At 36.7% G+C, this 25,591-nt stretch overlaps 1 protein-coding gene across 32 annotated transcripts in view; it reads left to right on the top strand.

Annotated features, from left to right (window-relative positions):
- Positions 1-25,591, top strand: part of PHF21A (PHD finger protein 21A) — a 196,600-nt gene that overhangs the window by 11,853 nt on the left and 159,156 nt on the right. For 20 of the 32 annotated variants that reach the window (XM_043581065.1, XM_043581061.1, XM_043581051.1 and 17 more), the window contains exons 2-4: positions 16,087-16,127; positions 17,525-17,636; positions 23,260-23,403. In XM_043581065.1, the coding sequence (XP_043437000.1) occupies positions 23,350-23,403 (54 nt within the window). In that variant the 5' untranslated portion in view covers positions 16,087-16,127; positions 17,525-17,636; positions 23,260-23,349. Of the gene's footprint in view, positions 1-16,086; positions 16,128-17,509; positions 17,637-23,259; positions 23,404-25,591 lie in introns of all 32 variants that reach the window. The other 12 variants (XM_043581063.1, XM_043581064.1, XM_043581055.1 and 9 more) reach the window with 2 other exon arrangements.

The raw sequence follows: 25,591 nt of genomic DNA, 5'->3' as shown, positions 1-25,591 counted from the left end.
AAAAAACGTTAACCAATTTAAAATGACAACACCATTTTCTGTCCTGTGCAAGTAATTTAGGAGACATCATTTCAGAATTAAGTTCTGCTAGTTTATTCTGGTAGCTACTATTTATAAAGAGATCAATTATGGTTTCACATAACTTTTTTTTTAAACTGGTGGGCTCTCTTCTTGGTTGTTAGGAGACATTCATTCAACATTTACAAATCAGAATAGTGTTTTAAAGCTGAGGAAATAATTTTAATATTTTAATTAATGGAACCTCAAACCAGTACCGCTTAATCGGCACGTAGATAAGTATCCTGCATGGGAATTAGTTATGGTACTCTCATCTTTATGTGAAGAGTGTTGGCTGACCTTACTCCCATTCCCATCCCTACTCACTTAACCACTACCAAATGTTACACTGAAAACCCCCCATTTAAAAAAAAAATTTTTTTTTTTAACGTTTATTTATTTTTGAGACAGAGAGAGACAGAGCATGAACAGGGGAGGGCAGAGAGAGAGGGAGACACAGAATCCGAAACAGGCTCCAGGCTCTGAGCTGTCAGCACAAAGCCCGACGCGGGGCTCGAACTCACAGACCGTGAGATCATGACCTGAGCTGAAGTCGGACGCTTAACCGATCAAGCCACCCAGGCGCCCCTAAAAACCCCCCATTTTTTAAAGCAACAAAAGAAGAAAAAGATAAATTATCCGAGTGCCATTTGTTTTTCTGGCATTGTGTAAAATAAGACATAGGCAAGGCCTTATAATCTACATTAAGGCTTTCAGAGTTTTATCTTGGTGCTAAGGTTATTAGTCATAATTCACCTTTGTAATTTTTAAATTAAAAAAATTTTCTTTCATAGGTAATAAACTTTTCCTTATATAAAAAAAAGGCCTTCCTAGTTCTAGAATGCACTCCTTGTGTCTGAGGTGCCTTAATGCTTCTTTAGACTCATATTTAGTAGTGCTGAAGCTTGGCTTTAAAATTCCAAGAATTGGATCTGCTAGTAAACATAGCAGTTTACTTTATTTATTTTTAATTTGTTTTTAAGTTTTATTTTATTTGAGAGAGACCGAGATGGTGCAAGTGGGGGGGGGGGGCAGAGAGAGGGAGAGAGAGAATCTTAAGCAGGCTCCTCACTGTCAGCTCAGAGCCTGATGTGGCCCTCGAACCCACAAAACTGTGAGATCATGACCTGAGCCCATACCAAGAGTTGGATGATAAACCGACTGAGCCACCCAGGTGTCCTGGGCAGTTTATTTAAACTACAGTATAGTCAGTTTTAGCAAGCTAGTTCAAGAGTTTTCTCATCGGTAGCATTCATATGTGCTTTTTACTTTGTGTGGCTCGGACCATGCCCTCGAAAGTATTTTATTATTTCTCAAAATAGTCTTATAACTGTACAGAAGGCTCAGTTCATGTCATGGATGGACAAACTGAGGCAGAGACAAGAATGTGAGTAAGTTAATGGCAGAGCCTAATTTTCCTCTCTTACTTTTGGCCTTTGTAGCCTCTTGTCTCCGAACTTTAAAAAATTATGACTACCAGTAAATGTATATTTGTATGTAATTTTCTGAATTACTGTTTTATGTATGTTATAAAACATACGGGAAAGCTGCAATTTAAAAAAGGCTGATATTGGGGCGCCTGGGTGGCTCTGTCAGTTGAGCGTTCGGCTCAGGTCACGATCCCAGGGTGGTGGGATTGAGCCCAGTGTCGGGCTCTGCTATGATCTGAGCAGGGAGCCTGTTTAGGGATCTCTCTCTCTCTCTCTCTCTCTCTCAATCTCTGTCTCTGTCTCTGTCACCCTCTACCCCCTCCCTCCCTCCCTCCCTCCCTCCGCCCCTCTCCCCATGCTGGAGTATGCTTTCTCTCTGTCTCAAAGAAAAAAAGTTAAAAAAAAAATATAAATATAAGTTGTAATAATTCCTTCCATGGCCCCCTTCCATGTGCAGGGTGTGGGTGCACCCACTTGGTGACTAGTGCTCCAGAAAGGCCATTCTTCCGCAGAAGAGGCAGCCATGGGGACACCTGGAGGACAGTTGGCACAAGGTGTGGGGCTTTTAAGTTGGAGTGATCTTTTGCAGCTTTTTAATTTTAAAGAAACAGCCTTTCTTTCTGAGAAAGGCCGAAAGATTGAGAGTAAAGGCCTTGGGAGAGGTGAGCTTAAAAGACAGAAATATAAGCCTTATTTGTTTTCTTCTAGTTGACCAAAGGGAAGAGGCTGCCTACCCTGACAGCTCTTACTCCCACTATAGAGATGGCAGTGCCTTTTTCTGTTGTTGTTAGGCAGTTTATAGAACGCAGGATAGCTTGGTAAGCGTCTTCTCTGTGCCTGATATGACGTAACATTGTGGAGTATGCAGCATGCATGTTAAGTACAAGTGGTTGTATTTGGCTTGTTGCTGCAGCATTTTTGAGGATGTCATAAAAAGCAGTTCTCGTTCGATAGAGTTGGATACGTGCAAATTATTGAAATCATCATTTCATGAAGACCAAACTTTGCCACTTGGATTATTCTATTTAGTATTTGTTTATTTCTCTCCTCTCCTTTCCCCCACCCCCCTACCAGTACTTCAGAGCAGAAATCTTTTTCTGAAAGGAACAGATGCTGTTAACTTATCAGGACCTGATACTAAAAAGCCTACAAAAATCTTTGTGCTGCTTATTTTCTTTATTTAATCTATATGCAAAGCATATTGTAATTATTGCTGTTAGAGGGTTTTAAACTGATGGTTCCCCACCCTTTTTGTGCACAGGGGAGATAGATTAGGAATGCCAAATGGACAAGTTGGTATAAAGAAATAATGACCACTGAAATAAAACAGGAGTTCAAATAAAAAGCAAACCACATACAAATGTAGAATGAAAATATCTTTTAGTAAAATGTTAGCATGCTGTACTTGGAACAGATGCCACATTAATTCAAAAGAGAGCCCAGAAAATGTGGCAACTTTACGATGTCAATGGAGGGAGCTGCATAGTTCCTTTTCTCATTGTGTCAAGTTCTCAGTACCTCTAGGTCCAGTCCTGTTCTTCTGTATATATTTGTTTTTACCCATAACTTGTTAGTATACCAATATTAAATCCATGCTCATTTTTATTTATGTAATTAAACACATTGTCATAGTAGTAGATATTAGGGTGAAAAGCCCAGTGACTTGTAATGCAACAGCAATGATTTTTGTTTTAAATATGTGTATGAAAATATTCAGAATCTGAGGTAAAAATGGATTTTTCGCTCACCTTTCAAGGCACATTTATGATAATAAGATAGTCTTAAGAATTGAGACTTTTAAAGAGGGCTAGGCTTTTTTTTTTTTTTTTTTTTGAGGCCCATCCTTTTTTGAATGTAGAATTTGGACAAGTTACAAAACTATGAGAATTTTGCATTTTTTTTCTCATTTAAATTTGTAGTTATCATTGGACATTTGTTATGATTTTTAAGTAGCTTAGATTCATTCATTCCTTTTGTGGTGTTTTTTACGGTGTTTGGGAAGAAGAAAGGGTATTGGAAGGGTACTACTATACACACTTGGATACTTCCAGAGTGACATTCATTTTATAGGAGATTGCACTGGGACATCTCTGAATTGCCTGTTCCTTGCAGTGCATGGTTAGCGTGGGTCTGAGTGTGGAGAGAGATGGGCTAGGGGCTCTTAACCAGATTTACAGTGTGCCACTTCCTGAGCAGTGCAATGATCTAATCACTAGGGGCGTATCCCTTGTGCCTATAAAGAAGTCTGGTGTGCATGCTTAGAAGAGTACTACTACTTTTCTCTTAATTAGTCAAAGCACGAAGGCTTACAATTTAGTAATTTTGTTGGAAAGGTTAGAAGTTTTGTTTTCATGCAATTCAGGTGAAGGGAAGTTTTTAGCATGGAAGTAAATGAAGATCACTGGTTAAGTATCAGGTCGACACAGTTTGCCATGGGTTCAAATCCTGGCTTTGCCACTTTACGGTAGCTCTGTGATAATGGTCAAATCACTTCACCCTCTGTGCCTCTGCCTCTCTTTCTCCATAAGTAAAACATGAATAATTAATAGTACCCATAGCTCGAGAGGCCGTTACGAGGAATTGGTAAGTTAATGTACAAACTACAATAAGTTCTTGACACATAGTAGTACTAAATAAATGGTAACTGTTGTTAGGTATTAGAACTTAACCTTAATTCCCAACTCCTTTCTTCGCTTCTCAAGGCCTCAGACAAATGTTGCATAGTGGGAAAAGAGCCTGAGCTTTGTGGTCTGACCCCTGGGTTGGAATCTCTGTACAACCACTTAAAGTTGAGTGTGTGACCTTAGACTGATTATTTATGTTCCCTTCAACAAAGATGTCTCTTATATGAGCACTGTGCTGTTCATTTGGACTTCAGTTTCTTCATCTGCAATGTGGGAATGATAGTACCAACCTTCTAGGATTGATGTGAAGATAAAATGAGGAAATCTTAAGACACTTGATAAGCAATAGCTGCTGTTAGCAGTGTTATGGTTATAGTCCCACTAGAAGATTATGGGGAAAGAGTAAATATGGAGGGCTTAGCTGGAAAGGAGGGTTTTTTTCCTGAAATGTCATGGTGAGAAGAGGTATGGATGGGAAAAGTGTATCTAATGAGTTCTTGTCTGTGAAAGTTCCGGGAGAAATAGAAAATATGTGGGAATATGTCAGTTTTAACAGACTTTAAAAAAATATCTCAGGGCACTTTATGCTTACTAAAAGACTTAGTGATATAAGCCTTTTTTTTTTTTTTTTGCATCAACATAGTAATGTGGTTTACAATATGTCACTTAGCATGGAGTCAGTAGTAGACTAGGCATTCGAACTCAAAAGTCTAAAGTCCTAATCAGCTGGTAAGTCCACTGGGTCGGCCGCTCAGGATAAATTATGTGTTTAACCCTTGAGAACACAGGCTTGGGTGGGATAACTAAGGGAAACAATTGTAGAGGCACACACACGCTTTCTAGTAACGATGGACATCATTTATTTGCCTTCTGATTTTGGGCATTTTGCCTTTGTGAAATTTCCTCTCATCTGGTGCCTGGTCTTTTCTTATGGTAATTGTTATTTTCTTTCTATATTTAATTGTCATATGTTACCTATATTGAGCCTAGAAACTGGGCCTAAGAATAAGCTGATCATAAGAAAAGCAACTCTTTAAGTTTCTTCCTTACAGTGATCTTAGAATTAAGATGTTTTTTGGTAAAGTATCTGAGTTTTTAATATGTCCATTAGTGTGTATGTATGTGTGTGTGTGTGCGTGTGTGTATCTAGCAAGTGAAATCAGTAATTGAGGGAGGGGGAATGATCATTAGTGTGAAATAGAATTAATTTTATTCATTCACTACGAATTCGGATCTGAAACTTCTTGATCTTTGATCTGTAGAGTTTTTTCCCTAGGATTCAACCAATGTATTTTTAACAGCTTATCACAACACACTGAATATGGCATGTGTTACCACCGATGAGCATTTGAGTTAAAGTAGAATAATAGCTTCCATTAACTTTTTGTTCTTATTTACTCAACTGTACCAGTTCATAAAGGCCTAGTAGGTGGGTAGAAGCATTTACTAGATTTTATTTTGTCTGTGTTCCTAAAACAACGTTTCTGCTTTCTGAGCAGAAATTCCAACAAGTTTGTTTTGATAAAGTGCGGTACTTACCGTATGGTTTTCTTTCAATTAAAAAAAAAAAATGTAATGTTACTTTACAGTTGCTAGAGTGGTCAGTAAGTGAAGCCTTGTAGTTCTAGAATTAGCATAGTATATGCACAGTATTACATTTTCTTTATGTAGGGCTTAGAAAAGTTGGCTTCTCTTGGGTGAATGGAATTTTAGAAAGTTTAGAAGTGTATTTCATCTTAATGAATGCAGGAGTTAGAAGTAGACCCTATGAGGTCTTTGGGGTTGATTTAAAGAATTGCACAGTTTTGAAAGTCAGTCTGTCTCTACCCGATTTGTAAAAGGTGGGCCACTGCTGCCCGGGCTGAACTGTTAGACTTATGTGGAAACCTGTCTGGTTCAGGGGTACGTTAACTGTGTTATAGAGAGGTACACATCTATTACGCCTACTCCCTCTGTTGCCTTTCCTCGCCCCTTTTCTTTACTGTCTCTTTGCCATCTCTTCTCTGTGTACGCTATCCCGTCTGCTCTTGATCAGTCCCTCCAAAGCCACCACCATCTTATTCTGTCTCTCTTAAAAACAAAACGAAATGCTATCGTAATGATTAGTTTTTAAATGTTTTTATTAAATTTTTAAAAAATATTTATTTTTGAGAGAGAGACAGAGACAGAGCGTAAGCAGGGGTGGGTGTCAAGAGGGAGAAACAGAATCTGAAGCAGGCTCCAGGCTCTGAGAGCAGTCAGCACAGAGCTCGACACGGGGCTCGAACCCACGGACCACGAGATGATGACCTGAGCCGAAGTCGGACGCTTAACCGACTGAGCCACCCAGCTGCCCCTAGAATTTCTTTCTTTAGTCTGTAAAGTACAAAATGTGGCTGTGATGCCTTGTTTTTAGGCATTGTTGGCATTTCATTAGTTGGTAGTTGCAAATAGACCTTTTCCAGATTTCTCCTAGTGGTTTTGAACTGTTAACTGAATTGTTTTGGTAAGAAAAGTAAAACTTGGAAATTAGCTGTGGCTAAATGTTAATGGCTATATTGGATTTAAATTCAGTAGCTTCTAAGATCTGTCCAAGGCATTTCATCCGTTACATAGTTATACATTCTGAAAAACATATTTGAGAAAAGAGTTTTCACTTTGTAGGATTTTTAAAAACCTCTTTTCATGGAAATTTAAAAACATATGCAAAAGCATAGTGAATAATATTAGCAAACCCCACATACCTCTTAACCCAACTTCAACAGTTATCATTTTGCCAATGTTTACAGTGTGTGAAACATAACAAGGAAAGTAATTTTATGTTTTTAAAACATGCAGTACAAGTAGATCTGTTGGTATACTGGAAAAAAATGTGTGTGAGAATGTTAACTCTTTTCATACATTGTAAATTTAATACTGGTAACCACACTTTAGGATAATACTGCTTTCATAATTTGTCTTTGAACTTATTAAAGACATCAGCCACTATTGCTAGAAAGATTTTAGTTTTCTTACCCCTTCTGTCTTTAGAAACTCTGGATTATTAGTTTTGAATTTACTATCCTTGTTAGTTTCATTTTATTTTATGTATACTTGCCTGTTGGCAACTTTTGTATGAGCTACCAGTAATGGTCTTTTCTAGAATATGTAGGGCGACTTAAAGTTGGAAATTACAAAATCTTGTTCTCAGCATTTTATCCTTTGAACGTTCTATTTCTGTGTCACCTGGTTCTATTTCATCTGCGTGCATGTATCAATTGACTAAGGAATACATGTTATTACTTGTTAAAATAGTTTGTTGAAGAGGGAAGTTTGATTATCTGCTATCCCTGGACCTGATAACAGTGATTAGGAACTTAAGTTATTTGCTCCCTCGTTCACTTCTCTTTGGAGTAGTAAGTTGTGCATGTGCCTGCAGTTGTGGGGCCTGCTCATTTCTAGTCACTGCAAGGTGATGGTAGCCTTATTTCTGAATTTCCTTGCTTTTATTAGTTTAAATTAGACCCATAGGAGTAATTATTCTACCCCAATGCATGAGGAAGCATAGTCATTGGGTGTTGTGCATCTAAACCCGCATGCAGTGCATTGAAAAGGTATCTTCAATGTTATGATGCTGTTTGGCATATTTAGTTTAGTGCAAGGAGTGTACTTATTTAATAGGACCTGTAATAAGCTTCCTTTATACCAAAGATATATTTTTAAAAATTATACCTAGAGACGACTCTATAGTATTCCCCAGTAGAGTTCATCTAGAGCAGCAAAATCTTTCTAAAATAAAACTTATTCCTTTAACCGGTATTCATTTAAGTGGGTTTCTCTGTACTTGGTTTCCATGGAAATAGCGAATAGCTAACGTTATTTATAAGGTGAAAGTAAAATAGGGTGCCTAATGGGACCCCATGCTGCTCTGATGAAGAGACTTAGGAAAAAAATCCATGCTCATGGGATTTTTTTTTTTTTAACAAGGTTAATGGAAGCCCTGATTTCAGTCTTCTGTAACAGAACATATTTTTGGTTTTAAAGGCTAGCATTAATATCAAGCAAACTTCTTTTTTTTTCTTTTGGTGTATATTGCTTTCACTTTCAACTTTTAGGACCACTTACTTATCAGCATGATTGAGGCTTTATGCTTCACACTCGTGTTTCTTTGTGGTTTTTGTTTCAAAAGTTAAAATCTCCAGCATATTGTAGCTTTTTCAGTTTCTCATTGCCATTTCAAAATGCAGATAAAAAGCTAAATGTTCATTAATGATAGCAATGATGATAAAGAATCAATATGTTGGACTACATAGGTTTTTTTTCTTTTTTACTATGAGTGTTTGGAACCATTTTTAGTTTTCAGGCCTTAAGTCAGGGTTCTCTTTTATTTGTGTTGTGGAGCTAAACCTGTGTAGAGAGAAAAAATTCTCATTTTCTTTTGGGGTTAAAAACGGGGCAAATCTTAATTTCTCTCTCTTTTTTTTTTTTTAAAAAAGGATTGTTGCCAAAGCATTTTAATTGAAATGAATGTTAATTCTTTTAGTCTTTGAATGTGGATTTGGAGTAAACCTTTCCTTTTTCCTCATTTCTTCGGTAAGGCCTACTCTTAGTTTTCTAGGCCTACAGCAAAGCCTTGCATCTCTTAAACCCCTTCAAGTGAAAGAATATCATTCTCTTTGTGTTTGTGTTTGTGATTGGTGTGTGTGTGTGTGTGTGTGTATGTATGTGTGTGTGTGTGTGTGTGTATGTGTGTGTGTGTGCGTGTCACTAATTTTTCTATAGCCTGAAAGGCACCTGCTCATTTTCCAGCCTGGTGAGTACAGCAGTGCTATATTGAGAAGTGAGGCAGTATGGAACACAATAAGGTGCAATAATTTTTATTTAGTTACTTTTGGTCGTCCTTGGCAGCTTGTGATTGTTATCCGTTCGTCTGGAAGTACTCTGTGATTATTCCTGGCTAACAGTGCAGCAGGAGTTTTCTTCTGTGTTTTAAAAGCCAGGGTTGTAGTGTACTTAGGGCTCCATCAGGGGAGGAGTTTTTGTTTTGTTTGTGTGTGTGTGTTTCTGGCTATAGTTGGGTTTACTGTGCTCTAATTTTTAAAAATTTGGCTGTCTTCATCCTGTTGAATTTTTGCAAGAGGTATTTTGTCTCCAGCAATTCACTAGTTTCTTCTGTGCATATTGGTTGGTGCTGTTTTATAAAATTTCCTCAGTGTGTCAGTTGTTTTAGTTTGGCCTTTTCTTGTATATTTTTAAAATCAGGTGTTTACTGGTGACCTTCCTTAATGACTTCTGTTTGAATTATCTTTGTGCTTTAGAGACATAGGAATTTGGGTCTCTTATCCCATTTCTGGGAGAACAAGTCCCAGTAGTTGCAGTTAGTGCAGTAGGAAGGGTTTTCATAGATGCAGTGCTGGGCATTGATCCTCCTCCTTGGTGCTTATGGTTTACACCCAGAACTCCCATTAGTGTTAATAGGAGACACTTGCTTAAATCCCTGTACACCAGCATAAACCCAGACTCCTTTGTAACGCCTTATAGGTAGCTGAGTTGTTTTTTTGTTGTCGATGGCAAGAGTTTTGGTCCTGGGGTTAACTGATTATTAAGATAAGAGTTTGAGTTATCTTGGGATATGGGTGATTTACTAAGTCTGATCTGTAATTAAGAAGTTTATGTTATGATTAGACTCCAAAAACATTGACAGCTTTGTGAGCTGTGGAAGCTTGTGAATAAGGATTTTTGTACTTTATAGCATGATGAAGCAAGATTTCTTCTTCCCATTTATTTCTTCTAGTACTTCTCAGCTACAAAATAAATGATTCTACAGGTTTTTATACAAATTGCAAGAGGACTTGGTAAAAGTTATGTTTTTATTTGTGAGCCTTCCCACACTTACTCTCTGACCTCTTAAGTCTTTTGTCAGCTAATGTTGCTCACATTTTCAAGCATATAGAAGCTAATAACGTGCACTTTCTTAGAGGTTGGACATTGCAATCACTGGTCAAGTATTAGGAAATCACTGTTTACTGTGCCTATATGTGAACTGTGGATTTTTATTACTTTCATTTACTTATGCACGGTATAATGGAAGGATTCCTAGATTGAGAGCAGTAAATCTGGGTTTTAGGCTGGGATTTGCCTCCTGCTATCTTTGTAGCTTTTGGCTAGTCATCTAGACTTCTTGGATTGCTGTTCCCCTGTGGAATGAAGGAATGGTTTTGGTACTCTGGGGTGTCCATTCTAGCTGTAGGCTATTTGAAGGCCTACTTTCCTAGGTACTGAAGGAAATAGAGGACTAGAAGGCAATGATACCTAATCCTGGCTGCCCATCAGACTCTTCTGGGGGAAGTTAAAAAAAATACAGCTATCTGAGCTCTAAGTCAGACTACATGAATTCAGAATCATTAAGGGTAGAGCCTGTGAATTTATGTATTTTTTGAAATTTTAGAGTTACCCTGATCAAGGTTTGAGAATGACTTATACAAGGCATTAATTCTAGTCTGCTTTGTGTGTGTGTGTGTGTGTGTGTGTGTGTGTGTGTGTGTGTATAGTCAGGCAAATAAGACCTGTAATTTACAATGTGAGACCGTATGTGGTTAAATTTTAAGATGAATGTGAGTGATGATAAACTATCTGGGAATTCAAAGAGAGGAATCGCTGGGATTTGGGATGGTTATAGGGAAGGTCTCCATTTATCACTGAGTCTTTATCTGGACCTGAATGACTGCCTGAGATTTGGCTAGGTGGAGAGAAGGGGAAAAGGGTGTTGTTGGTAGAAGAAAGAACATCCTCACAGAAGTTTGGGGAGAGGAACAATTCTGATGACAGTTGTAGTGTTTACTTTATTATTCTACTCCTGGAACTGCTGTATATTTCGTAAACATTTTGAAAGAGTATACCATGAAGATATTTGATAGAAGAGAGTGTTCCAGTCACAGGAAAAAGCAAGTAGAAGAGCCTTGAGAAGGGAACTTGTTTGGAGTTTCTGAAGTACAAAAAAGAGGTCAGAATGGCTGGAGCAGATTAAGCAGTGGGGAGAGGGGAAGAGATGGGGTCTGAGAGTAGCAGAGGCCCAAATCACTTTGAGTCTTGTGGGCCATTACAAAATTTTTTAAAATGTTTTTGTAAAATTTATTTTTGAAAGAGAGAGAGAGAACATGCACGTGTGCAAATGGGGGAGGGGCAGAGAGAGAAGGGGACAGAGGATCTCAAGCAGGCTCTGTGCTGACAGCAGAGAGCCTGATGCGAGGCTTGAACTCCTGAACCATGAGATCATGACCTGTGGTGAAGTTCGATGCTTAACCTACTGAGCCACCCAGGTGCCCTTCTTGTGGGCTATTTTAAATGACTTACGCTTTTTTTCTGAGTATGATGGGAAGCCACTGGAGGATTTTGAATAGAGGAGTGACCAAATCTGTCTTGGATTTTGAAGAGGCACTCTGGCTGCTGAGAGAATAGACTGTGGCAAGACAAAGATGGAATTGGAGAAGGAGGTTAGGAGGCTATTGTAATAATCTAGGTTAAAGGTGATGGTGGCTTGGACCAATGAAGTTGTAGTGGAGGTGACACAAGTGGTCAAAGTCTGTGTATTGTTCAGGTAGAGGCAAGATGGTTGGCTGTTAGATTGGATATAGGGTGTGGAAAAAAGAGAAGTCAACCATGACTTTAAGGTTTTGGCCTGAACGGATAGGTAGTCCAGAATTTAGTTTTGAACTTGCTGAGCTTGAGAAACCTATTTGACAAGTGTTGAGTGGGCAGTCGGGTATATGAGTTTGGAATTCAGGGGAAAGGTCTGAGCTGGAGATAAAAATTTGGGAGTCGCCAGTGTACAGGTCCTTTTATAGCCATGAGAGTGGGTGAGATTACCTAACAGGAAGAGTTCCAAAAACTGAGCCCTGGGGCAGTTCAACATTTTGAGGTCTTGAGAGATGAGAACGAACCAGCATGAGAAATCCAGAAGAGTGGCCAGAGAGATTAGGAGGAAATCAAGATCAAGTGGTGTCCTGGGAGTCAGGAGAGAGTTCCAAGAAGGAAGTGATGATCAACTGGATCAAATAATACTGATCAAACATAGAAGTGAGGGATGAGACTTTTCTGTTGGCTCTAGCAATGGGGAGGTCATTGGTGATCTTAACAAGAATGGAGGGCAAAGCCCTAATGGAGTGAGTTCAATGGAGGATGAGAGGGGAGGAACTAGAGACAATGAGTATGGTTAACTCTTTCTGGGAGTTTTGCTATAAATGGGCACATAGACATGGGGCGGTAACTAGAGAAGGATATGGAGTCAAGGGAGACTTTTTTTTTTTTTTTTTAAGGTGGAAGAAACAGAATGATCTTAGTGAGGGGGAAATTGATGCTTCTTGAGACGGAGGGGAGAAGTGCTAGAGACCTGTCCATGAGAGAGTAAGATTAAGAGGGATGGGGGGACACAGGGATGATTATGACATCGAGACCTAACGGACTAAATCTCATTAAGCAGAATTCTGTTTTTCCTTTTGAGTACTTACTTACATTTCAATTTATTTCAAACTTATTATGCTTTCTGTTGGAAGTTAGGAAGGGCAGATAAAAAGCAGTAAAACTTATTGTATATAAAATTAGTGTATCAGCTTGGTGTAGTAGAGGAGAAGAGATTGAATCTTCTGCGTAAGGTGACATTTTAAAGTGTCTTTGAATGACAATTATCTGTGCTATTCTAGTCCCTTATCAAAATTTATGATTGAGCACAGACTATAAACTTAATTGTTCAAACTTGTAGTGGGATGAATTTTAGCCTAATTTAAAACGATCTAATGTTAAACCTTTTTTCTGTAGAATTTGTTTATATTTTTCATATACAAAGGTTTTAGATATTTTTACAAAAGGTACTTAAGTTGTTATTAATCATCTCTGATTTATTGATGATATTTTAAATTTTACAACCATATTAGAAATCTGAATGATTCATTTCTTTACCAGCTCTAATTAAAGCAGCTACCTGTGAAGTTCTGGAGAGGTGAACCATCTTCAGTTTGCAAAAAATCATGGGAAGTTATGTTAGCAAGATAAAATTCATCTGTAGATGAATTCATTTCATTTAGTTCCACTTGTATGTTTTGAGTGTATTTTTTAAGAAAAAAATCTATATTGGAAAATTTTAAGCAGATATGGTTCAAATTCGGAACTACCTTAGCTATGAGTGTCAAGAGTATGTGAGAAACAAATTAAGTGGACTTTAAATCAGCTTAACATGAGGAAATCAAACTTGCATTTCAGACTTAAATACATTTTACATACAGATAGTGTTAAAATACACATTTACATACACATCTTTTTTGCTCACTCTTACTAAATTATAGAAATAAAATCTTTTCTTTTTCATCAGTTTCCAAAGGGTAGTTGATTAATAATCAGTCTTCAGAAGAAACACTTTGGTAGTTGTGATGCGTAGTGTTTAAGAATCACTAGTCTAAAAATAATTGACTTTTTTTTTTTTTGGTATCTGAACCTCTTTGTAAACCTTATTAAAGCTGTGGGTCCTCTTCCCAGAATTCTTACACGTACAGAACTTAACATATAGTATTGTAGGGTTGGCAGACCACTCTGAAACCCATTCATGAGGATCCCTTAGGCTTAACGGAGCTCAAATTTTAAGACCTGCCCTACATAGCTTACTAATATGATTTTTCCTTAAAAATTTATATGGAGACTTTTCCAAAGATATTTTGCCAGGATTTACTATAGTTTGTTTCTTAGCAGTGTTACTGCTGTGCCTGGTTAAGAGGCGGTGAGGTCTAGTGGAAAGGCCAGCTCAGTCAAAGGAATCTCCAGGTCTGTAAGCTTTTCTCCAGTTTTACAACCAATTGGTGTGTGACCTTCGGGGAAGTCACTTAACCTCTTAGGCTTTGATTTCCTATGTGCTATCTGCAGTCCCTGCAAGCAGTTTTATGAGTAGTTTTATGATACATTGGTTTCATGATATCATGGTAAAATTCTTTATCAATTTGGGTTTAACTCTGCGATTGATTTTTGGAGAAAATGCCCTAGAGATAAAGTGTACATCCATTGTGTCTTTTTACTAAGTATGACTGTTTAGAAGAGTTGATGTGACTCTACCTTCTCAAATGCCACATAAGTAAAAGTAAAAATCCTAATTCTATCCTGATCACTTTGAGTTTCAGCATATTTTATATGTTCTGGTTATAAACCATTGTTATATGTGTTGGAATTGTCATTTCCAATTCTGTGGCTTGTTTTTTCATTCTCTTAATGGTGTTTTTTTTTGATGAACAGAAGTTCTTAATTTAGTACAATATATCAATCTTTTCCCTTTCATTATGCTTTAAAATGGTAACATCTCTACTGTTTTTATCCAAAGTCATTCACTTAACAAATAATGCTGTGGGAGATTGATGCATAAGAAATTATCACCAGCATGAAAGAGCTAACGAGAAATGTTTAATAGGTAAAATAAGTGAAGAGTTAAGGGTCCACTCAATTCGTTCATTTAACAGATATTAATTGAGCATTTACTACGTGCCTGGTACTGTTCTGAGTAGGACAGAATCCTGTAGGTACCATCTGTAATGTTAATAAATCCCTTTTTTTAAGTGGAGATATTATTGACTCATATAACATTATGTCAGTTTTAGTTGTACAGCATAATGATTTGGTATGTGTACGTATTATGAAATGATTACCACAGTAAATTTAGTTAACTTCTAAACTTTTAGTTAACATTTAGTTACCACACAGTTACAATTTTTCCTTTCCTTGTGAAAATCTGCTTTTTAATAACCACATCATTCTACAGACCTTTGCATGATTTTTTTTTTCATTGAAGTCATTCTAATCTTGGTGATTAAAATAGCCATTTATGTGGACTTGAGAACTTTCAGAAATACTGCTGCTAAAGAAAAGGCAGGATAAAACGGCAAATTGAATTTCTTTTGGAAATGTTAACTGCATGAATTGGGGCCCTTTTAAATTATCTCACTGTATGTTTGGTGTGACTATACATGATTAAATAAAAATTTATAATCTGGGTAACAAGATTTTTGAAATATCCCTTGAAATGAGAACACTATTGGAATTACATCAGTCAACAAACATACTGTGTTTAAAGCATAAGGAAGTTTCAGAACATGTCATGTGGAATTTGTATAACTTAATACTAAAATATTAGGAGAAAAGTTTTTAATTTTTGTTTCCTAATGTTTTTTTAACTGAAAAAGAAGTTTGGGGTGGGGATGAGTTAAAAATAAACAATATAGCCTGACTTGACTTTTCTAACTTTGAAGTCAGCTTAATGGAGTTTAGTTAATCTTTAAAAAAAAAACAACCAAAAAAACACAGTTGATAAAAGCGTCACTGAGCATTAGATTGAGATCCCAAAACCTTAATTTTCTTTCTGGCTCTATCACTGATTAAACGTGGCATAGAGAAAGGCACGTTTGTGTTGTGTGGTTTACAGTCTGAAGCGGTGAGACTTGAAGGATGTGAATGAAAAGTGTAATTGAAATTACGATATGGGTAAAATGCTGTTAGTTTTAAAGGCTTATGTAAGACAAGTCCATTTTGAGATTAATTGAAAAAAAGCCTTTTAAATAGACCAAACTAAGGGCCAGTGATGTTAGCTTCGTTTGCTGGTATAAAGCCATGAACAGTGAAGGCCATTTGTTGGAGATGAGCCTGTATTTGTGTGTTATTTAGATGAGGTACCTTTTATTTCTGTGTGTCTCTTAGGAAAGGGAAACTGTCAACTGCTTTTCCTTGTCTTGAAAAAACTGTGGAAAAATTAAAAATGGAAAATTAGAGATTTAACTGCCTTTGAATTTTTTCCTTGCTGTGAAAACTATGTCTCTTCCGTTTTTGGGGATGGGGGGGGGGTGGGATTGGTTAAAGCTTTGGGGATTTTTGTGTGTTTTGTTTTTTTCTTCTTAAAATCTGATAGAAATCTTTTAAGTCTTCAGCTTTTGATGACGTGTCCTAAATCTGTGTTTATAGTCTAATTCCATTTTCCCCTTCTTCTGCTGTAGGGAGCAAGAGAGCTGAAGGACAGCCAGTTTCCCCAAAATTGGTAAGTACTTTCTTGAGGCAGGCCTAGTGTGCCTGATGCTAGTTGGGTAATAATTCAAATGTTCAGTGATTTTTTTTTTTTTTTTTGTGCAAAAAAGCTTTCTCCCAGAAATGAGGCTTTACTGTTTGCACTGAGTGAAAGTGAATTTTTGTCTAATTTCACATAGCTATATCGCAAATGCATTTGTGTTTCTAATAATACTGCTAGGCTTGCATGTTCCTACATTCGATAACCTGTTAAAATGTAAAGGTCCCCTTTGCCAAAAATGTCCTTAATGCAGTGGTTAGAGCTGAAAATTCTGAAGTCAGGAATTTCAAAAGTTAAGGTTCCTATTGTGTTTTGTATTACTTAATATGCTGTTAAATTTGATGGCCTTAGTATATATGTGAAATGGCTAGGTTAATGTAACTATGGGAACCTTGACTTTGAAATTTGGGACTCCCTAGCATTTATATCCTTAAATTTAATGCTGGATTGGCTTCATGTCTGATAGTACATTTTCAGTGTGTGTTGTTTGTATAATTCCAAATGAGGAAAGAATAAAAAGAGAGAGAGTGAAATGTAGCAGTGTGAGGGCATAGAGGCAAACACATTTTTTCCTTAATATCTGCTTTAATATCTACTCTAACAGCTTATAAGTTGTCACACTTCAGTCATTTTTTTGAATGTCTCATTCAGGATTGCACATTGCGCAGGGCAGTCTAGTGACTAAGAATCAAACAAATATCAACCTTATTTGGAGAGCATGTATTATGATAAAAAAAAATAAACAAGAGAGCTGGAATAGGATAGTTCCCTGATGCAAGGCTACTTCTTTTTGTTTTTGTTTTTGTTTTTGTTTTTTGTTTTTTAAATTCTCTCTCTCAATTCATAATTAACTTAGTGGCTGGAGTAGATATTTGGTTAAGGCTTCATTTTGATTAATTTACTGTCCTTGAGGTGTTTCTCTTATCTTTTAGGGATTGGGCTTTGAACATGAAAGGGAGGCATTTGAACCAGTTAGCCTTACATCTGACTACCTTTTTATTCTACTTGCCTTTCCCTCATGGAACCTTTTTAAATAAATAATCACGAACCTATAGCCCTTTTCTTTGAGATGTGATAGAATCACAGAATCTTAGAGAAGGGACCTTAAGGGCTTTCTCTTCCAGCCTTTTACCAGTGTGGCAATTTCTTCTCCTGTGTCCCTGTCAGATTGTTATTCGGGTACATATTGAATACTACATTTAAAAAAAAAGTGTAGCTCATTACTTTCTGTAATGTATTCTGAGCAATTCTAGTTCCACAGAATTGAGTAAATATTATTGAGGTGGGGCGGGGGTGGGAAAAATGTTCTGTGGTCAAATAATTTGGGAAATGCTGCGTTAAACAAAGTTAAACAGGTTTCTTTACTGCAGGACTTCTCAGAACCTTTAATATGCTAATGTGCATTGTGAATCTCCAAGAGGGGGATATGATATGCAGCATTCTTGAATACTTCTAATGACAGGGAGCCCACTACCTCATAAGGTAACCCATTCCTTTTTTGTACAGCTCTAATCCTTAGCTCTTCCTTAAATTGATCTGAAATCTATCCTCCCATAACTTCCACTTCTATTAAATTCTTACTGGTTATGCCGAGACCACCACATACTCTTGTGTTACCCTTTGTGTAGTAAATATGTATATGATTCTGGCCAGGACTGTTTTTAATCATTAAATAGCATTCTAGTAAATGTGTCAACCAACTCTAAAATCTCGGCCTAATTGTCACTATGTTCTTAGACACTCCTCTCCAGCCTCCTTCATTCTGAATTTCTTTGAGTTTTTAAATTTACTCCCAGTGTTCTTGTTGTTGGGTATAGTTGGGATGATTTTAGTGGATGTGCTTGATTTCCGTAAAGGGTAAGAAATAGAAGAATGTGTGTGTGTTGGCTAGGCCTGGGCCTGGGAGGCTGAGGTAGAAACTACATATCAGAATGAACATCGGTGGTAGGGAGAGATACAGACCCTGCAGTGGACCTGGGAAAGAGAGGGTGCTGTTGGGAAACCTGACTTGACCCTGTGTTGCAGTGGTAGGACCTGTGTAGGTATTCCTTTTCTTTTTCTAAATGAGGATCTAGCCTCTCCCCCAAAAAACCAAAGCACAGAGAGGAGAGATACATATATTCAAACACATTCAGACATTGTCATAAATCTAATTGTGTATGCATGTATAAATCTCATCCAGTGGTTAGGAAACATCAGTCTCACTAGCTGAGGTGATTTTTGTCAACAGCTATTAATACCAGGATTTGAGCAGAGGAACTTTGGCAGCTTCAGAAGGTAGCCTCTGAAATCAGGATTGCCAGGCTCTTTGTGCAGTAGCCTTTTCTGTTGACATGTGGAGTGTCATCAAAGAAATGCTACCCTGAAAATAAGAAACAAGCATTGCATTGTTTTCTTAATGTAATTTTTATTCATATTAATAAATGTTAGGTTTTTTAAATTTTTTTTTTTTTTTGAGAGAGAGTGAGAGCAGGGGAGGGGCAGAGAGAGACAGGGACACACAGAATCCGAAGCAGGCTCCAGCCTCTGAGCAGTCAGCACAGAGCCCGACGCAGGGCTCGATTTCACGAACTGCCAGATCATGACCTGAGCCAAAGTTGGACGCCCAACTCACTGAGCCACCTAGGTGCCCCAGATGTTAGTTTTCAATAAATGTTTCTAAAGAGTTTATTATTTTTAGTATCTGTAATAATTTTTAGCACTATTAGTTAAAAGTTAAAGATACCGTATCTCTTAGCATTCTAGATACACAGTAAGAAATGACTATTTTGTACAAATTGAAACTTAATATTTTAGTATTAGACATATGATGAGTAAGGACACATAAATCTGTCAAGACTTTCTACTTTTTTTTTTTCTTAAAGTAATCTCTACACCCAACATGGGGCTCGAACCTAACAACCCTGAGAGTCGCATGTACTGATTGAGCCAGCCAGGCACCCCAAGACTCCACTTTTGATCTATGTATTACTCAGAATACTCTTTAGAGTAGGTTTAGTTAATTTTTTAAAAAAGAAGTAGAGGGGCGCCTGGCTGGCTCTGTCAGTAGAGCATGCGACTCTTGATTTCAGGGTCATGAGTTTGAGCCCCATGTTGGGTGTGGAGTTTACTTTTGATCAAAAAAAAAAAAAAACAGTGGAACCTTACACCAAGTAAATATTTGGTATAGAGAACACTGAGCTGTCCATTTTTAGGGAATGCAGTCTGAGGGCACAGTGATTTATAGTCTTAATGTTAAAGAAAACTTGATAGATGACTTGAGTTTTGATTGGAAAAAAGGTTTATTCCAATTCAGGAGCAGAGCATTGTTTCTTAGTAGTCAGTTCAGAGGTACAGCATCACTACATCATTAGATTGCTAATGAAAGACACATATCTCTAAGCAGGACTATACCTGGTAAAATAGTGGGAAGTCCCTTTCTTAGAGAATTGGATAACAGGAAAGCCTACATACAGTCTTCTCAGCAATATACTGTTTTGAGAAGTTTATTACAAAGTTTGTGTGTATGAACAAGAGTTAAGTATGTTAAGAATAGTGTAGAACTCTGTAGTTTACAAAGGGCTTTTCATAGAAGTTCATCCCTTTTAAAACTCCTAATGCTTTGATGAAGTAGATGATAACTGTTCCCATTTTTCTGATTTATAAGCAAACAAATTAAAACCCTGAGGCTGAGAGTGGTTACACAGCAAGTAAATGAAATTTGTTTGTTTGTTCATTTGTTTTTTGGGAGATAGTGAGTGTTCTTTCCAGATAGCACAGCTCCTTTGTTAGTGGGATTTGGTTATTACTTTTATTTTGTTGGTTTGCGGAGTTTTTATTTGTTCATGTTTTTGTTTTTTTTGTTACTTGAAGGTGAGAGGCCGCTAGGTGTCCCAGTAGTTTGACATGTACCGTTTTGAAGGTAACAGATGTTGGTACATTGTGCTAGGCAATTGCCCTCTGTGACGGTAGCATTTAGAGCTTCTGGGTATCTCCGTAGAGTGTGTCGATTACTGCTTTGTGAGCTTGTTTATATTTACCTTGTAGCAACTGGTTTGTTAGTTTTAACTTACTGGAATTGGTCAAAATATGATAAATCATCTTTTTACAAATTTAGTAAATAAAACCTTTTTTTATGATGCCATTAACTGCCCCCAAATAGTCTTCATATGACAGCACATAAGTTGTCTACGCCCCCAAAATATTTTTTAAAAGGATTTAACACATTCTTGCCTTGTTTTGGTAAGCTATGAATATATGTATATAATTTATTCCTAGAGGTTGAGACCAGTCTCTTAAAACTGCTATCCAGAAAGAGGACTTTTTGAAGAAGTAGGATATAAAATGAATCTTCTAATCCCTTCGTAAGTTTTTCTATAACAAGCCACTCACTTTTTTAACCCTTCAGTGTTATTTTGAAAGAAAAGGAATAATTGGCATTTAGTCATTGCCAAATAAAATTTTGTGCCTCTTTGTGTCTCTGATAAGCAGACAACAATCTGATGAAGGAATAAAAGCTGTCAGCTCCTCATTAACTTGAGTTACAGGCTTCATATCCTGCGAGGCACTTTTTGACATTTAGAGCCTTCAGGTTAAATCCTGGTTTTACTTTTTCTTTTCCTGAACACTTTGTTTCATCACTACCAAATTTTCTGAGGCTTTAGCTATGCTCAGTTAATTTTTTTTTTTCATTTAAAAAGAACTGCATATTTTCTGTGGAAAATTTTTAAAACATCAATACTCTGAAAAATTGAAAGTAAATAACCTTTAGTGCTACCACCCAGAGAAAACCAGGAGCAAATTACGAAAGTGCCACCTGACCTGTCCTCTTGACAGCTCAGAGTATTCTTATTTCTACAAGTCTTTGTCAGTTTGATAGACAAAACTTACCTTCTTGAAATTTACATTTCTGTGACTATTGAAGATGGATGTTTTTCATGTTTGTTGGCCCTTCTTATTCTTCTGAGTTGCTTTTTCGTATTTTTAAAATTAATTTGTGAGCACTCCCAATATATAATTTATGTTAACCCTTTGTTATGTATAAGTTTCTATATTGTAAATTCTCCATGTTTTTAACCTGCCCTTTGTTTCCAGGGTTTTTATCTTGACTTGAAGTGTGATGTTTTATGTTACTACCAGTAAAAGTAAATATGGCCTTTCTATTGTTGAAAATATCCCATTAACTTCAAAGTGATTCTTAATTTGACAAAAATTATAAGGAATCAATTTTGGACATATTTTCTGATAGTACCTTGCAAAAGTTAAAACAAACTCAACTAAATCAGGTACTGTTTTCAGGAATAACTCTAATACATGTAAGTTACAAGTTTGAGTAGGGAGATGGTTTTTAGCATTTAAAATTAAACTGGGGGCACCTGACTGGCTCAGTTGGTGGAGCGTGTGATTCTCAATCTTGGGGTTTTAAGATCGAACTGCACATTGGGTGTAGAGATAACTTGCAAATAAAATCTTTATAAAAAAAGCAAAATTAGAGCGATAGTATAGTCTTAGCATTTGCTTTTGTTTGTAAACTTACATGACAGCAAAAACAGTTATTAGTCTTAGTAACTTTATGATTCGGATATTTATTACAGCTCCTTAGATTTTCTAAGATAGTAAGTAGCTAAAAAACTGCTTTTGTAGTTTGTTCATCAACATATGTGTCTCCTTGTCCAAATTATCTCCCCTAAACATAATGCTTTTTTTGGTTGATGAGTTTTTTGGCCGATAGTATCATTGTACAGTGGTCCTTTCCTAGTCTCCATATATGTAAGTTTGAAGGAATTTTACATTTTTGAAACTTACTGTTTTTTAAGTTAGAGTGTTTTGAGATTACATAACATAGCACATAAATCCTAGGGGAGAGATTGCCAGTGATGTTTTAAGTCTAGTGAGATTAAGCAAATGTAATGAAAATTAATGTTCACAGGAATATATTGTACAGTTAATGATTCTACTATAACTGATAAGTCAGGGAAAACTTAGGTTGAATACGGACTTGATTCATAGATAAATAATTTTTGGAAAGTGCACAGATTATGAATCTTATTGAATTGGTTTAAGGAGTAGTGGTTCTTCTAAATTCCCGATTGTTCCCTTCCTCAGTTTGTAAGAATGCTGAAAAGCTGCTCTAACTACTACAGGTTTTATAGTTACAAAGAAGAAAAGAGAAAGAAGTGAAGTTTAAATTTATTCTGGCAAAAGCAAACTTTTGCTTTGGGGAGGGTACCTAAAATCACGTCTAAGGCCACATTCAAGAAAAAAAATGAAAAGAGAAATTAGCCGTTGAGTTCATGTAAATTGTAACAGTGATGAGCAGAGCAGAATGGGAGGGTTCACATTCACAAATCTAGACTTTTGACATTATCCCACTTGCAGTTACACACACAGCCACAAGAGATGCGCTGACAGGTTTGAAGAAGATGGTGTTCGTTGTCAAGCTGGAAGTGTCTAATCTACTGCTAGACCACCACCTCTGTAGATTTATTTTTTAACATGCCTGTCTTAACTTTGTGGAAAGCACAGTTACATTGCATTGTGCCTGTGTAAAGTATTAATTCGGTAAATGTAAACCTTTAAGGGACACCAGAATTTTCCTGTTTTCAGTTTTATTTTTAAAATAGTATTGAGAACCCATCCAGATGAAAGTACCCTGGCCTTCTTTAACCTCTGAGAGACCCTGAACTTCCCAGTTCACTCTGTGTGATGAAAAATATAGAACCCTGTTGTTATGTGTCTCTAAGACCGTGTGTCCTGGGTGGTTGTAGTCTCGCCCTCTAGGTTCCCAGCTCATCTGGGGCAGAAGTGGTCTTGTTCAGCTCTGTATCCTCAGAATGTGTATGTACCACAGTGCTGAGCATCTAAGCATGCTTAGATGCCTTCATGACCAGAGTACGCACTTTCCCCCCCATTTCTTACTTACTTGAAGTGTTCTGTAGAGGAATGTTCAAAGAATAAAATCCAGAAAGTTTTGATACTAGTTCAGTATAAAACTATTCATTTTGGGAAGAAATCTGTTTAGGAAGTGTCATGCCCTGTGTTAGAACATCAAATAATTTTCAACTAATATAACTTATTTAATATGAATATTTCCTTTGTTACCAAAAACATCTTATGATCTCTACAGCTGCAGTGAGAAGAGGAGTTTGTTATTTTAAACGGAGGCTGAAGAAACTGTAGACTTAGCAGACATAAGAGAAAGTGGAGAAGGTGGAGGATGGAGTTGCAGACTCTACAGGAGGCTCTTAAAGTGGAAATTCAGGTTCACCAGGTATGTTCCATTATTGGGCTTCTCCCATGTTGTGTTATTAAGTAATGGCTAAGATTAGTAAACTGGCCCATCTCTGAATTTCAGGAGTTTTTAACCGTATTTCAGACAGTTGTCCAAGAGCCATGTCGTTGGCTTTCTATCACTGTGTAACAAACTCACTGATAATACTTTTAAGAACTTTACTTTAGGGGAACGTGGGGGGCTCAGTCAGTTAAGCATCTGACTTCGGTTCAGGTCATGATCTCATGGTTCATGAGTTCAAGCTCTGCATCGGGCTCTGTGCTCACAGCTTGCAGCCTGGGGCCTGCTTTGGATTCTGTGTCTTCCTTTCTCTTTGCCCCTTTCTCTTTGCCCCTCTGTCTCTGTCTCTCTCAAAAATAAATAAACATTTGCAAAAAAAATTAAAAAGAAAAAAGAACGTTAATAAAATATTCCTGACTTCCTTTCTAGAGAAAACAACGGCATGTTTTTTTCATATGCCAAAGGTGTTAAAAAAAAAAAAAAGCTATTTTTATCCTGTGTTTTGGTTCATCTGAAGACTTTGTTCATGTGCCTTGACTTGTATGTTTTAAGTAATGAGACATGTTTAACTGTCATTTATACCAAAGTTTTTATGCATAACTCAGCTTTATACCTTGATTCCAATCTCTAGTAAACAAAACATCCCATGTTTAAATTTCAAATTTCACAATTCTTACAATTTACCTCAGGTATACATAGGCTAAACAAATCTTAAAAGTATATAAGTAAAATTACATTAATAATTACTTTTATATAATATCAATAAAAATATTAAATATGTATAATATATTTTATATGTATATACATCTTATTTAATATAACTGTAACCCAGACATAAAGCTATCCTTAAATAACAGCCTCATTAACATTTATTTTTGTAAGCAGAGTATCACTGTCTATATCCCTTTTCTAGACATTAGCTGAATGTGGTCCTAGGTTCAAGATAAATGCATACACACACACACACACACAATTAAGAGTGGTAAATGATGATGAATTGACTACTTTTGAATGTTTGGGGTGTGGGAGTAGAAAGGAGAAGGGGACTAATTTTCTAAAGGTGTTTTTCCTAGGTATAGTTTCTCTTGTTTTACCTGAATAGTTTAAGGTTAACTTCTGAAATTGTTGGTAACACACCTGGGGGGTTTGATAACTACTAAATTTGCACGTTGCTTAGATTAAGGTGGATGAGAATTTACAGGAAAGCTTCAAAGGCATACACACACGCGCGCGCGCGCGCACACACACACACACACACACACACACACACACACACACACACAGTCTCTGTGTGTTCAGAATCCCTGCTGCTGCTTTGGATCTGTTAAACTCTTGCTCAGCAGTAGTCTTACAGTTTGCTGTGTACAGGTGGGCTTTTCTGTGTGAAGAGTGTTTTGTTTTATGGTAATTGTAAGAAATTTAGTATATAATAAGTTATGCACGTTTTATTTCATTTGGCCTTGCTTCTGTTAGTAATTGGGAATAAAAATCTGTTTATAAAAATAAGTTTGTCTTTTTCCCAGGTTGTAAGTATTTTAACCAAGAGGTGTGTGGAATACTTAATTTGGCTGAATGGAAAATGACAACAGTTAAATTCACAATTTGTTCACAGCTTACATCATCACAGAGGAAATTTCTGGAGAACAGTAATCAATCTGAAATTTGTATGGATCAAAGATATTTTATAAAGTTGTACATGATTTTAGGAGATATTCCTCCTCTCAAGAAACAAATTGAACTAAATTACTAAAAATGAGAATTCTTAAATATTATTGGGGCACCTGGGGGGTGCCTCAGTGGCTCAGTTGGTTAAGCATCCTACTTTGGCTCAGGTCATGATCTCACGGTTCATGGGTTCAAGCCACATGTTAGGCTGTGTGCTGACAACTTGGAACCTGGAGCCTGTTTCGGATTCTGTGTCTTCCTCTCTCCCTGCCCCCCCCCCCACTTGTGCTCTGTCTCTCTCTCTCTCTCTAAAAAAAAATAAACATTAATTTAAAAATTACATATTATTTTGTTTTATATTTTCCATTCAAGCATAGCATTTTATGAAAATTACAATTATGAAAAAATTTAATGTTTTTTGTTTTAAAATCTAATTTAATTTGTTGGCCCAAAAGGGATATATATAATATTCTTCTGAAAGTTATCCCAGTGTCCTAATATT

The sequence above is a fragment of the Prionailurus bengalensis genome, chromosome D1 (assembly GCF_016509475.1).
Source record: "Prionailurus bengalensis isolate Pbe53 chromosome D1, Fcat_Pben_1.1_paternal_pri, whole genome shotgun sequence".
NCBI lineage: Eukaryota > Metazoa > Chordata > Mammalia > Carnivora > Felidae > Prionailurus > Prionailurus bengalensis.
The sequence above is the reverse complement of the archived record's forward strand: the minus strand, read 5'-3'. Positions and strand labels throughout refer to the sequence as shown.